Source organism: Lynx rufus, unplaced genomic scaffold (genome assembly GCF_022079265.1).
Source record: "Lynx rufus isolate CCGP_SWC_20201006 ecotype Redwood Valley unplaced genomic scaffold, mLynRuf1.p SCAF_16, whole genome shotgun sequence".
NCBI classification, from domain to species: Eukaryota; Metazoa; Chordata; class Mammalia; order Carnivora; family Felidae; genus Lynx; species Lynx rufus.
Genome location: NW_025814830.1, coordinates 315,532 through 329,562, shown reverse-complemented (window position 1 = coordinate 329,562; position 14,031 = coordinate 315,532). Strand labels below are relative to the sequence as shown.

At 42.3% G+C, this 14,031-nt stretch overlaps 1 protein-coding gene across 1 annotated transcript in view; it reads right to left on the bottom strand.

Annotated features, from left to right (window-relative positions):
- Positions 1-14,031, bottom strand: part of LOC124510804 (zinc finger protein 345-like) — a 75,802-nt gene that overhangs the window by 16,509 nt on the left and 45,262 nt on the right. The window contains exon 3 of the mRNA XM_047077460.1: positions 2,792-2,935. Within this exon, the coding sequence (XP_046933416.1) occupies positions 2,792-2,806 (15 nt within the window). The 5' untranslated portion in view covers positions 2,807-2,935. The remainder of the gene's footprint in view (positions 1-2,791; positions 2,936-14,031) is intronic.

Below are 14,031 nucleotides of genomic sequence, written 5' to 3'. Positions count from 1 at the left end.
GTGATTTTTAAGACAGTAATATGTTCTCATGTATTCTCTAATTTTGAGATAACAGGCTGGTATATGATTTCACAAAAATTACAACCCAAGAGGATTTGTGAAATAAAGGCATCAATACAGGAATATGCATTTTTAAATACTGCATTTGTATCATATAGAAGTTGTGTCTATTTCTTAGATGGAAAGTTTGAGTGGGTTACAAATATGCTTACCAAATTCTAAGGTGAATGAGAATTTCACTACCGTGTATTAAAGATCTTGTTAAAATGCAGGTTCCGTTCAGGACTTTTGCGGTGGTATCTGAGTCTGCATTTCTAACAAGGCATTAGCCTTTGGGCCAAGGGATACATTTTTGAATAACAAAGGTAGAACTCCAAGGCAAGAATTCTTGGAGGGCTGGTAACTGAATGGGTTTTATGGCAATTACAGGTTCTACTAGAATAGCAAGAAAGCCAACAATTTTTTTAGCATTTCATACTTATCAGTGAGCATCTAAGTTTCTCGTAAACTAATGAAATATAAATAATACTCTAAGAGAACAAACTCGTTATTCTTTTATTTTCATGGAGTATTTTGTCAAACATCCAATATACAGAAGGGATCAGGTTGTAAGCCAGGTTATCTGCCCTACAGTTGATCTAAAATGACACACAGGTCAGTATACAGAGAGGACCCTATAAAATTGTTCATAAAGGTGTCAAACCTGAGGAGTGATGGAAACAAGCAATCCACACAAAATTGATGTACCTTTTTACATTTCCTGCACACATCCATACATTTATTTAGAAAGTAATTAAATACACATTAAAAATGACAGAGTAGAAAACGGTCATGGTGACTTAAACATTTTCAATGACAATAAAACTCATCTCTTTGTGCCTGACAATGCTTCTTTTATTCACAACGGCAACACGAACACACAGAATGAAATTATTGTTATATCTGAGTCCAGTATGGTGATGGATACAAGCAGTAAACTGTTCACCGTTAGCCCAGAAAGCTGCTCTCTAGCCTGCATAGATTCCTTAAGGATCAAATACGTGCTGGTTGCTGCATTCTTACAGGGTCTCGTGGCTGCTTATACATCTCATCGATGGCTAGTATCGAAATGAATGATAAGCACCAGAAAAATCTTGCAAAAGTAGCTTTCCAAGTAGAAATTCCAAGAAACACTGATGATCTAATACTCCCCACATGTCCCCTCCCACTTGAGCACTTTGCAGATAACCCCCAGCTGCATACAGCCAACCTGCAGCTCTTTCTGCCCAAGGTTCCTGTTCCCAAGCTACTGAAATATAATTAGTAACATGCACCATAAAACGTCTCAAGAATTGTTTCTTGACAGTTGTGCTCAAGGATCCCACAGCATAGTATTTCACCGAAGACTTTTGTTTCAATCCTCCTTTTTGATCTATTTCATGATTTTAAGACACTCAAACATGTTAATTCTGTGGTTCTTCTTTTGCTGAAAACACAAAGTAAATAGAAGAGGATGCCTGTGACGAGAGCGTAGAGTAAAATAGAAGCCTACAGGACGGAGGTCTGACTGAATTAGAACCTCCATTCCCAGAAGTCACTATCTCTACTACACAAGTGTGTAAACTGAGGCGATGTGGGTGGGCCCGGGAACCAGAAGTCAAGAAGAATTCTTGAGACACAGTCATTACAAAAAGCTGCTTCCATTAAAGCATGGGGACAGGATCTGCACTGAGGCAGTGAGGAGAAATAATCGTCTACTTTTAAGTTCTGGGGATGAAAGAAGCTTGTACAGGAATTTTCACATGTTAAAGAGGACTTAAGGGATCCTGAAGGTCTTGCTATTGTCAAGCTAAGGTTGTTGTTGTTTTTTGCCTCTACCTGCAAGTTGCCAGGAAATTTTATTGTATCTACGGTTTTTTCGCCTTTGTTCTCCTTAACAGAAACTACAAGCAAAGATAAACTCAGGAGAAAAAAGTTTCCAGTTTAAATGTGATGGTTTCTGCACATCGCTCAGCAAATCCATCTAAGGTCCTTTAGGAATGAAACGAGGGAATTTGTGAATGAAACCTGGTGGAGAACACCACGCCAAGTTAAACAACGGAACATCAGCTGTAAGGAAACGATTTGATGTGTCCGAAGGTCACATGATCACTGGCGTGTTCTTGTGGCTCCCTAACAGTAAATCAGAAGATAAATCTAATTATGAAAAAAACCAGTGGATTTATCCCAATTTCAATCACATATCGTTTCCATGTCCTATAATACCTGGTATATTTTAAATAGAGTAGCTTTTTCACATTCTAAAGACCAAGCCTGCCCTTTTTTATTTTATAACCTCGGAGTTATTCTGGGCCTCAGATCCATCTTGTATTTATGTTCATTTTCTTAGTCCGGGATCTACACAGAGCTGATAAAGCATCCAAAGTGGACCTAAATGGGAAGTGTTTTTTTTCCTTGACTGAAATACCAGGGCCAGACCCCATCAGCAATAGGAATTTTGAACTCCCCAATTTCCCCTGGGGATCTGTCACAAGGAATATTTTCAATAATTGCAGGACTTTAACTCCAAGTGACAACTGTCGAGGCCCTCCTGGAACCCAGGTCGCAAAGGGGACAGAGAAGGCTCTGGGATATAGAGGAACAGTGTTCTAAAGACCTAAGCTTGAGTATGATTTTTGAAAAGGTTTAAAAAACCAGGTGAAAACAAAGCAGAAATATCAGGACTAGAGGAACCAACATTTGCAATTTCTAAAAGCACAGAATTTCAGGAGAGAGAGAAGACGCGGCTTCTGACGTGGGACGCCAGGCTTACCTGAGAACTGGCCATTTTCTTCTTCTTCCACCTCGTCCGCTAGACTTCTTGCTCGGTTGATTTCAGTGATGAAATCACGGTTGCATCAGGAAGAAAATGCCTTTAAAGCCACCAACACAGCTTCTTCACCAGTTAACTGCACGCCTGCAGGCAGGACATTGTAATGCAAAAACGGCCCAACTTCCTAGTCCTTTGTGTCCTGAGCTATTCAGGAACTCTGAGCTCCCACTTGGAGACCTAGCTCTGAGTTTCCCCTTCTCTGCTTGCAGGGGGCCTCTTCTCCCACAGACACCCCCAAATTAGACTGCAGCATGGGAACGTGTGCCGCACGGACCTCACCCTCCCCAACTCCTACAGAGGAGACCCCATTACCTCTCCTTTAGCCAAAGCCTGCACTCAACGTTCATAAATTAATGGGAAGCCGCCCCGCGTAACCCTGGCCTCATTCTGAATCACCTGATGCAGTTAATTAAAATAACAGTTGGGAGGCGCGCCAGGGTGGCCCCGTGGGTTCAGCCTCCAACTCCTGATTTCGGCTCAGGTCAGGATCCCAGGGTCGTGGGATCCAGCCGGTTGTGGGTTGCACGCGGAGTAGGGAGCCTGCTTAAGATTCTCTCTAGCTCTGTCCCTCCCCCACTCACGCTGTCTCTCTCTCTCTCTCTCTCACTTGCTCTAAATTAAGAAAAAAAAGAAAAATTAAAAAAAAAAACACTTGGGGCGCCTGGAGACTCAGCTGTTTAGCGTCCCGCTCTTAATTTCAGCTCAGATCATGATGCCAGGGTGGTGGGATTGAGCCACGCGTCGGTCTCAGCTCGGAGCGTGGAGCCTGCTTAACATTCTCTCTCGCCCTCTGCCCCCCCCCCCCGCCTGCGCATGCGCTCTCTCCCCTCTCTTAAAAAAAAATACCGTGCATGTATAAAAATAAAACAAATAAAAAATTGCTGTCCTTCCCACCCACACCAATTGACAGAATAGGAGGGGGAGGGCAGCTGATACCTTTTTTCAAACTCCACATGTGACCCTATTGGGAAGCATTTGGGGAAGTGACCAAGCAAAAATCAGTAACCATGGGTATTGTTGTCACCCAGATTTAAATCCACGCCTCCTCCACTGATCAGAGTTTCTGGAGATTTACACATTCTCCCTCTTTTCTCTACACGGAGGGAGACACTCATTCAAATGCAGCCTCCCCTTATACATGCAAATGCCTCTTACAAAAGGAAATTTACACCAGGTTTCAGAGCTTTTCATTTGTCTGCTGGATCTTTAAAATAACCAGCCGAGAATAATCCTTAGGGCAAAGAGACATATTTTGTGCTGACAAAATTCTTCACCGCCCCCCCCCCTTCAGTAGGGAAGTGTTTATTTTCCTAAGTCACTGCCAGTTTTCCAAAGCGAACGTGTATTTTCCACTCCCATCAGTAACACGTGGGAATTCTAAATCCTCCCAATTTTCGTGTTAATTTGGGGTTATCCTTTTTCCTTTATTTTAGCCATTCCAGAAAATATTCAGGGCTTTCTCACTGTAAAATATGAAGTGATCTTACTACAGCTGTCGAATACCCTTAAAAGCATAATGCTGAACAAAAATCAAAATGACTGCATTAAAGCATCAGTAAGTCTTGACATTAAACGAAATACCAATTTTTCCTCTCTTCCACAAACCTCCCCTCCTCCCTTTTCATTTAGCCTTTTTCTTCAGGAAGCCGGTACCACCCAGAAAACCTGATGAACAAGGCAGGCAACACAAACAATTCCTGTCGAAACCGGATGGATCCTGTATTTCCCTACAAACCCCCAGCCCCTGCCTCAGGGTGGGCTTGCAGCTCTGAAGGCCCTAGCCAGCCTCAGCCTCCTCAGCCTCCCAAAGCAAGAAAGCTACTGTTCCCCAACTCTGTCTTATCCCAAACTCTGTCTTCACGCTATTATTTTTGACTCTGAAGCACAGAGGTCAGTTTTTGAAAACAGAATGAATGTGCAGGAGAGGAAAACATTTTTCTCCATCTGTTCTCTCTTCTTTGGTGGGTCTAATAATTGCAATGATGTAAGACAGGTTCACAAAGGAAAAAAACTAATTTCTTAATTATGGGAACCTCAAAGATACCAGGCTCAAACACAGGCAGCTGATGCTTATATGCCATTTTGAATTAAGCAGAAGGGGGTAGGGATTTAGAATTTCAACAAGGTGGAAATACATTCACAGGAAAAAGAAAAGAACAAATATTTGTTACACGTTTGCCATGCCAGGCAAGCAATTATTTATGATATAAAAAGTTAATCTCAAAAAAAAAAAAAAGGTAATCTCTGGTATTAGCTCTTTTCCTGGTAGAGAGGTCCCTCATCTAATTTATTCTTGGGATGTATATCAGCCTCAGAAATAAAGGAAATCCTTCCTTATGCAGCAACAAAATAAACTTAAAGCACCTTTTCTCAAGTTAAATAAGCCACACACAGAAAAATATATACTGTAGGAAATCACATATATGTGGAATCTAAAAGAGACAAAAATTATAAAAGATTAGCATGTTCGTTGCCAGGGGCTGAGGACGGGGAAATACTCGGACATTGATTCAACTGGTCCAAGATTTACTTAATGCAGGATGAGTAAGCACTGCACGTTTACATCTCGATGACCAGAGCTCATACTACTGTGTTGTATGCTTGAAATTTGCTAGGAGAGGCTATCGAAGTGTTCTCACTGATGTGGAGAACAAAGGCAAAAGAAAAAATACTATTTTCTTACGACTCACAGCCCACTGACAAGTCGTTGAGACGGGCTGAGTGGCTTTTCCTCCAGGAATTCACTTGCCTCAATGTGGACACTTTGCCAAGGGCAAAAGGCAACCTTTGTGTGACATTAGCCCCACTCCAGGATCCTGTAAATTCTCCTTCAACACATAAAAACCCTTTTGGAACCTTCCTTTATCTCTACTCCCCAAGTCATATGGTAGCAATTATCCTCCAAGCTTATGGCCCACTGATATACATCTGAAGGGTCTCATGACTGAGGCTTCACTAGACAGTAATAAATGACCTTTTCCTAATAACATCTAGACCCTCAAGTTCCTTGAAACCTTGCTTCCAAATTCCTCAGAGACTTAGGCTGTCCCTAACCCCCTCCCAACTTGAAAGTATATCCTCAGCCACTCCTACTAACCTCAGTGCAGCTCTTTCTGCCCACAGGTCCTGTCCCCGAGCTTTATTAAAACCACGCTCTTTGCACTGAAGACCAGAATTCTTTCTTGTCTGTTCACTCCTGAACCCCAACATTTTCATAGCATCACCACACACACACACAGAACATCTTTTTTTTTTTAATGTTTTACTTTTATTTTTGAGACAGAGACAGAGCGTGAGCAGGGGAGGAACACAGAGAGACCAAGACACAGAATCTGAAGCAGGCTCCAGGCTGTCAGCACAGACCCCGACGCGGGGCTCGAACTCACAAACCGTGAGATCATTACCTGAGCCAAAGTCAGACCCTCAACCGACTGAGCCACCCAGGCGCCCCCACACAGAAAATCTTAATTGTGGGAGGTATGGGATGTTTATTAGATCTTTTGTGGTAATGACTTTGTAAGCAGGACCCAAGGGTGCAGGGGCACCTGGTTCCAGTGGCCCCAGACAGACCCAGTTTTGCCACTCATGGCTGACCAAATCCAAGGGCAAGACAGAGGACTTTTGCTGCCTCAATTTTGACCTCAAACTTCCTCACTGGGTTCCTTCCAGCTTGTCTCCTGGCTCAGGAGGAAGGCCCTGAGGACGAAGTATCCCTCAGGGGAACTGGAATTAACCCTCAAGCCACAAGCACTGCCCTGAGCCAAAAGACCCCACCCTGGACTGACTCCCAGACAATGACAGATTTAACCTTCACTGTCAACCTGCAGGCACCCACTCACTTTTGCCCCCCTGTTTCCCTTATATAAACCTGGAAGTATTTCTAGCACATTGGAGACAATCTGAGACATCAGTCAGCCATCTTCCCAGTGCCTGCCTCCCTGAAATAACTTCCTTTGTCTCACCACCTCTCATCTCTCTGCCTTTGGATTTTGTCAGGAGCAAGTTACCAAACCTGATCTGATTGGGACCCTGGAGACACGTGCTCTTGCACCCCATCCCTGAACACCAGCTAACAGCAGAGCAATGAGTGGTGGCAAAACCAGAAAGGGATTTTCGTCAGAGAGGCCAACACCGAGAAGGCAGTCAGTGCACGGACATCTCAAACACGGTCTCCAAATTACCGGAATAATCCTCAACCTTGAAAAAGGAAATAGATCCTTTCAAATTAAACAACACACTTCAAATGTGAGGACATTATGCTAAGTGAAATAAATGAATGAGACACACAGACACTGAATTACTAACGTGACTAACCTAATGGAATGAACCTCATGAAAAAAGGAAGGAATGAAGGAAGGGTGAAAACAAGGAATGTGGCAACAAAAAAGTAAGAAAGGAACAAAATGTAATTGCCTGGGGTTTAGAATAGATACAAATGTGGAAGGGGGCGTCTGGGTGGCTCAGTAGGTTAAGCATCCAACTCCTGGTTTCAGCTCATGTCATGATCTCAGGGTTCATGGGTTTGAGAGCTGCATCGGGATCTGTGAGGATAGTGATCTGTGAGCCTGTTTGGGATTCTCTCTCTCTCTCTCTCTCTCTGCCCGTCCCTGGCTCATGCTTGCTCTCTCTCTCTCTCTCAAAATAAATAGATTAAAAAAAAAAAAAAAAAAGATACAAATGTGGAAGTAGTTGTGTAACAGGTATTCAGTTTCATTTTTGTAAGACGAGAAATTCAAAGGGATTCATTTTGTAATAATGTAAATATTCTTAACACCACAGTTCAAAATGGTTAAAAAGATAAATTTCAGGACTTAGGTTTTCAACCACAATTAAGAGTAAAATATACGAGCGCCTGGGTGGCTCAGTTGGTTAAGCTCCGACTGAGCGTCCAACTTCGGGCTCAGGTCATGATCTCATGGTTCGTGGGTTCAAGCCCCACATTGGGCTCTGTGCTGACAGCTCAGAGCCTGGGGCCCGCTTTGGATTCTCTTTCTCTTGCTCTCTCTCTCTCTCTCTCCCTCCCTCCCTCCCTCTCTGCCCCTCTCCTGCTTGTTCTCTCTCTCTCTCTCAAAAATAAGTAAACTTTAAAAAAAAAAAGTAAAATATAAAACCTAAAGCTGAAGGGAGTGTGGGTGGCTCAGGGGGTTAAGCATCTGACTCCTGGTTTCAGCTCAGGTCATGATCCCATGGTGCCTGAGATGCAGCCCCAGATTGGGCTCTGTGCTGACAGTACAGAGCCTGCTTGGGATTCTCTCTCTCTTCCTCTCTCTCTCTCTTTCTCAATCCCTCTCTGTATCTCTCTGGCATGCACGCATACTCTCTGTCTCTAAAAACCTAAACATAAAAAAAACAAAAACAAAAAAAACAAAAAACCCAAAGCCTAAAGTTGATACAACAAAGTGGAGTTTTAAAACATTACCTTCAATTCAAGAAGGTATTTCTCTCACAAAAGTCATATACGTTCATCCATAAATACATAATGAACAAAACAACCACTGACCCACTAACCAAGAGAAAGAAACAAGGTGAGTCATAAGCAAAGAATGTATGGGTAATATTTATATAGAAAAATACATAACTTTATTGGGAATTGATATATAGCTGATTCCAATTTGATTTAAACCCTACACTGTGGTAAAATGCAATGAGTTGAAAACTTATGCACAAACATAAAACATAGATAAAAAAACAAAAAAAAATTAATTCATGTTATGGAACCTATCATACAAAAGAAAGCATTGTTCAGGAATTCTAAAACAAAAATCAGACAAATTTTAGACCTTGAAATTCTGCATAAAACCAATGTTTTAGGTGCACTTGGGTGGCTGTGTAGATTGAGTGTCCCACCCTTGATTTCAGCTCAGTTCATGATCCCACCAGGCTCCAAGGATGGAGCCCACGTAAAATTCTCTCCCTCCCTTTGCCCCTCCCCACGCTCATGCAGGCTCGCTCCCTCTCTCTGCTATGGGGCAGAATAGTGTAATATTATGCAAGGGCGCTGAATGAAACAACCTAGCGTATTTGGGAACATAAACATGAAGCAATAGTTAAGTTTTGAAAGAATAACAAACCTTCAAGGACATATTTTTAAAGTTTATTTCTTTATTGTGTGTGTGTGTGTGAGAGAGAGAGAGAGAACAGAAGTAGGGAGGGGCAGAGAGAGAAGGGGAGAATCCTAAGCAAGCTCCACACTGTCCGCGCAGGTCCTGATGCGTGGCTCAAACCAAAGAACCGTCAGATCATGACCTGAGCCAAAATCAAGAGTCAGACACCTAACCGATGGAGCCACCCAGGCACCCCCAAAAACACTTTAAAACGGAATTGTTATCTCTAAGGAACTGTTTAGAACCACACGTGTTATCCAAAATACTCTGTAAGGTTTTAAATTCACAAATCATGCATTTGCGGGGCGCCTGGCTGGCTCAGTTGGTTAAGTGTCTGAATCTTGGTTTCAGCTCAGGTTATGATCTCACGGTTCGTGGGTTCAAGCCCCACATCTGGCTCTGCGTTGACAGTGCAGAATCTTCCTGGGATTCTCTCTCTGTCCCTCTCCCACTCTCGCTCTTTTGTTCAAAATAAATAAACTTAAAAAAAGAAAGGAAAAGTTGGCTAAAAAAGAGCTGAAGGTACCTTAGGCTCTTAAATTTGTAACATTCATTTTTCCAATGTCCTGGTTCCTTACATTAATTGTGGAAGCAAGGCTTCTAGTTTTGTTTAGGGGTATTCATTTGCTGGATTGAATACTGAAAACTTTAGCCATCTTTCCTCTAAGGGTGAGAACAAATTGGTCTGCAAAGTTCATAATGTCCAGTTCCATCTTGGTCCTTGTAACTAAAAAAGAAAGATCCTGGATCAGTCCATTTACATAACATAGTTAAATACTACTATATGGGTGAATTCCACATCTAAAGACTAGAATTTTCTTTAAAGAAATGTTGGACTTGGAAACAATTATCAAAACTAAAAGGAAACCGATGGAATGGGAGAAGATATTTGCAAATGACAGTTTAGATAAAGGGTTAGTATCCAAAATCTATAAAGAACTTATCAAGCTCACCACACAACAAATAATCCAGTGAAAAAAATGTGCAAAAGACACGAACAGACACTTTTCCAAAGAAGACATCCAGATGGCCAACCAACATATGAAAAGATGTTCAACATCACTCATTGTCCGGGAAATACAAATCAAAACCTCACACCTGTCAGAATGGCTAAAATTAACAACTCAGAAAACAGCAGGTATTGGCAAGGATGTGGAGAAGGGGAACCCTCTTGCACTCCTGGTGGGAATGCATATTGGTACATACATATATTCGGCAATCAAAAAGAATGAAATCTTGTCATTTGCAACAATATGGATGGAACTAGAGTTATGCTAAGCAAAACAAGTCACTCAGAAAAAGATAAATATCCTATTATTTCACTCATGTGGAATTTAAGAAACAGAACAGATAAACATAGGGGAAGGGAAGGAAAAAGAAGATAAAAACAGAGGAAGGCAAAGGACAAGTGACTCTTAAATACAGAAAATTAAGTGAGGGTTGCTGGAGGGGTGTTGGGTGGGGGGATGGGCTAAATGGGTGATGGGTATAAAGAAGGGCATTTGATGGGATGAGCACTGGGTGTTATAAGTGATGAATCACTAAATTCTACTATTAAGATCAAAAAAAGAAAAAAAAATCACAATTCCCTCTTAATTATAGAGAACAAACAGGGTTAATGGAGGGAGGTGGGTGCGAAATCTGTTAGATGGGTGATGGGCATGAAGGAGGGCACTTGTTATGACAAGCACTGGATATTGTATGTTAAGTGATAAACCACTGAATTCTATTCCTGAAACCAATATTCCACTGTATGTTAACTAAATAGAATTTAAATGCTGGGGAGGAGAGGGAAGGAAAGAGGAGAGGTAGGGGAAGGGAAGGGAGGGGAAGGGGGAGGAGGAGGGATAAGTGAAGGGAAGATGGGGGGGAAGAGAGGGGAAAAGAAGGGAGGGGAAGGGAAGGGGAGGGAGGAAGTTGGACTTCATTGTCATCATCATGAAGGGATTCATAGGGCTTTTGTGTACAAGACTGAATTTTGTTCCGATCCACAGGATTGGGAAAAGCCATTATAATTGATAGGTGGGGTCTTCCAGGGACGCTTCTAACATCTTGCCTAAAGTTAGCAGTCTTTCTTTAGGCCCTATTTATGATGCTCCCACTGGATGTTCCCATCCAGTGTATGGCCTGGCCCTCACCAATAACCAGGTTGTTGAGAAACCAGGTTGGGAAGGTTGGATCACCATGTTAAATTCTTCACCAATTATGGGCATCCTCAGTCACTTTAGGGAATTCTTTCACTGTGGCTCCAAGTTCAGCCTTACTCCAGAGAACATAAGAAACTTTGGGTCGACCTAGGTCCTCAGAGGACTCATCTTTAAAGGGGCAGGTTTTAGTAGGTTCATGAGAGGAGGCAGCAGAGTGAACTTCAGAGGAAAAGGAAGGTGCAGCAAAGGGATGGAATGAGAGTGGAGATGTGGAAGGGAGAGGACAGAGGAAGATGGTACTGGAGGTGGGGCCTGAGCACAAGTGGCTTCCTAGTTACTATCTGTTGACATCGCAGGTGGGGGAGAAGACTAAAAATCAGCAACTCTTTTTTATCCTTTTAATTGTTTGCTTACCTTATTTCATTGAAAAATTATATATATGTTAGAATGAGGCAATATTACATTCTTGATAGGGTTTGGAACCTTCAAAATACAAAAATAGAAATCCTATTCCGTCTTGTTGATTTCAGAATCATAGTTGTGCAACTCAGCTTTGATTAAAGTAACTTTGGAAAGTTCAAAGAATCCAGTAATGGCCACCGGAGTTCTAAATTACCTCTGGTTAAGTCCATCCAGATGCCCAAGCAGAAGTAAAGTATTTTTTATTTCTTTTTGAGACAGAGTGAGAGAGGTGGAGGAGTGGAGTTTGAGCCAGGGGCAGATACAGAGGTAGACCGAGAATCCAAAGTGGTCTCCACACTGACAGCAAAGAGCTGGATGCAAGGTTCGAACTCGAGAACCATGAGGTCATGACCTGAGCTGAAGTCAGACGCTTAACCCACTGAGCCACCCAGGTGCTCCAGAAAGTATTTTTTAAGCATAAGGAAGGTGTCTATTCCTTCGGCTGGAATAGAGGAGTAGCACCCATGAGCAAGATCAAGTCCACCCCTTCCTGTTGGGTCTGCAGACGACTACCGGTGGTATGGAGAGAGAGCTCCTCCTGCCAAATCCCCCGACTCTATTTTAGTGAGGTATCCCATTACCAATTTTCACAGTCGGAAAGGAAAATCTACTTCTTTCAGGAGACTGGCAAGTGGTGAAGATGTTGGACTTATGTCCAAAGACTATCTACAAAGTCACACAGCAAGCAGGGAGTTTCTAAGGGGGAGGCACACGGAACTAATGAGCACTGACGTGCAGGGGAAGAATGCTACAGCGCTGAATGATTCTCGATACGATCTCAAGACTTGCTGGCATCAGAAAAGGCCACTGCCTACCATGGTCAAGTTTGATCTTCTAGGAACATGGGGTTCCTTGTCTCCCAGGCATCAGTGGTCTGTTGAAATCTCAAAGAAGCTACAATTAGTCAAGGTATAAGCTAGCGAGCATAGGTCAGTGGGTTATATGTGTGCAGCCACTGTAGTGCTTAGAACAGTTATAGTCTGAGAAAGACTGTATTTGGACAATAACATAGATACGTTATTAAGTGTTCATTAAGCTCTCACTCTATGCACACACACAGGTTACATGGTGCTGTGCTGGGAACCTCAGGAACATGTATGTGAGTTAATCTTCATCATACTTTTGGGCTTGATAATAGGTGTCCCATATTTCCCCCAGAATACAGATGCTGGGCCCTGCCTTTCTGTGTTTTTTTTTTTTTCCTTAACACTGATTATATAAGATTGGAGCAAAATATGGATTACAGGAAGATACAAAAGCCTGAACTGGAACTTAAGAAGTTCAGACTGTTGACTAAGAATGAAATTGGCGGGGCACTTGCATAGCTCAGTCAGTTGAGCATCTGACTTTGACTCAGGTCATGATCTTGGGGTTTGTGTGTTCAAGCCCTGCATCAGGCTCTCTGCTGTCAGCTGGAGACTGGAGCCTGCTTCGGAATCTGTGTCTCCCTTTCTCTCTGCCCCTCTCCTGCTCATGTTCTGTCTCTCTCCCCCTCTCAAAAAAAAATAAATATTTAAAAAAAAATTTTTTTAGGGGCGCCTGGGTGGCTCAGTCGGTTGGGCGACCGACTTCGGCTCAGGTCATGATCTCACAGTCCGTGAGTTCGAGCCCCGCATCAGGCTCTGTGCTGACAGCTCGGAGCCTGGAGCCTGTTTCAGATTCTGTGTCTTCCTCTCTCTCTGACCCTCCCCTGTTCATGCTCTGTCTCTCTATGTCTCAAAAATAAATAAACGTCAAATAAAAAAAAATTTTTTTTAATAAAATAAAAAAATTAAAAAAAAATTTTTTAAAGAATCAAATTGCCATGAGATAGACCCAGAGAACGTAAAATCTGAACTGTATGTACAGAGATTCCACACACATGTAAAAATTGCAAAGACTGACAAAATAAATTAATACGTATTTGAGAAGAAGAAGAAAAGTAGGAGCCTGGGACTTTAAAGAGAAGGCAGGCACTTCAACGAAAGATGAAAGAGAGGAAATATTTGGTAAACAAATATTCTCTGAGCCACTCAAAAACAAATAGGGCATAGAGGACTTTGCTCCAACGGGCCATACTAGGTTCCTCGCTGTTAATCACACCTAGTTGATGTCACAGTCTATTTGTGTGTGGTGACAGCAATCATCCTGGGGCAGTTTCTCTATCTAAATTCTTTTTAGGCAATGAAGCGGGAGATAAAGACATTTCCTGAATCTGTTGGATGCAGATTGCTTTTTAACTCAAAATGAGCTTTCTGCCAAAGCGGCCTGTCATGGGGCAGCCTGGGCTTGGTCCATACAAACTGGAGGATATTGTGTGGAATTAAATACAACACACAGAAAGAAAAAAAAAAAAACTGTATGAAATCATATAGAATCTTTAAAAAGTTCAAATCATCAAAGCAAGGATTAGGGTATTAGAAATGTTGAGATAGTGGTCCAATGAAAATGTGAAAGTTAGGGACGCCTGGGTGGCTCAGTCAGTTAA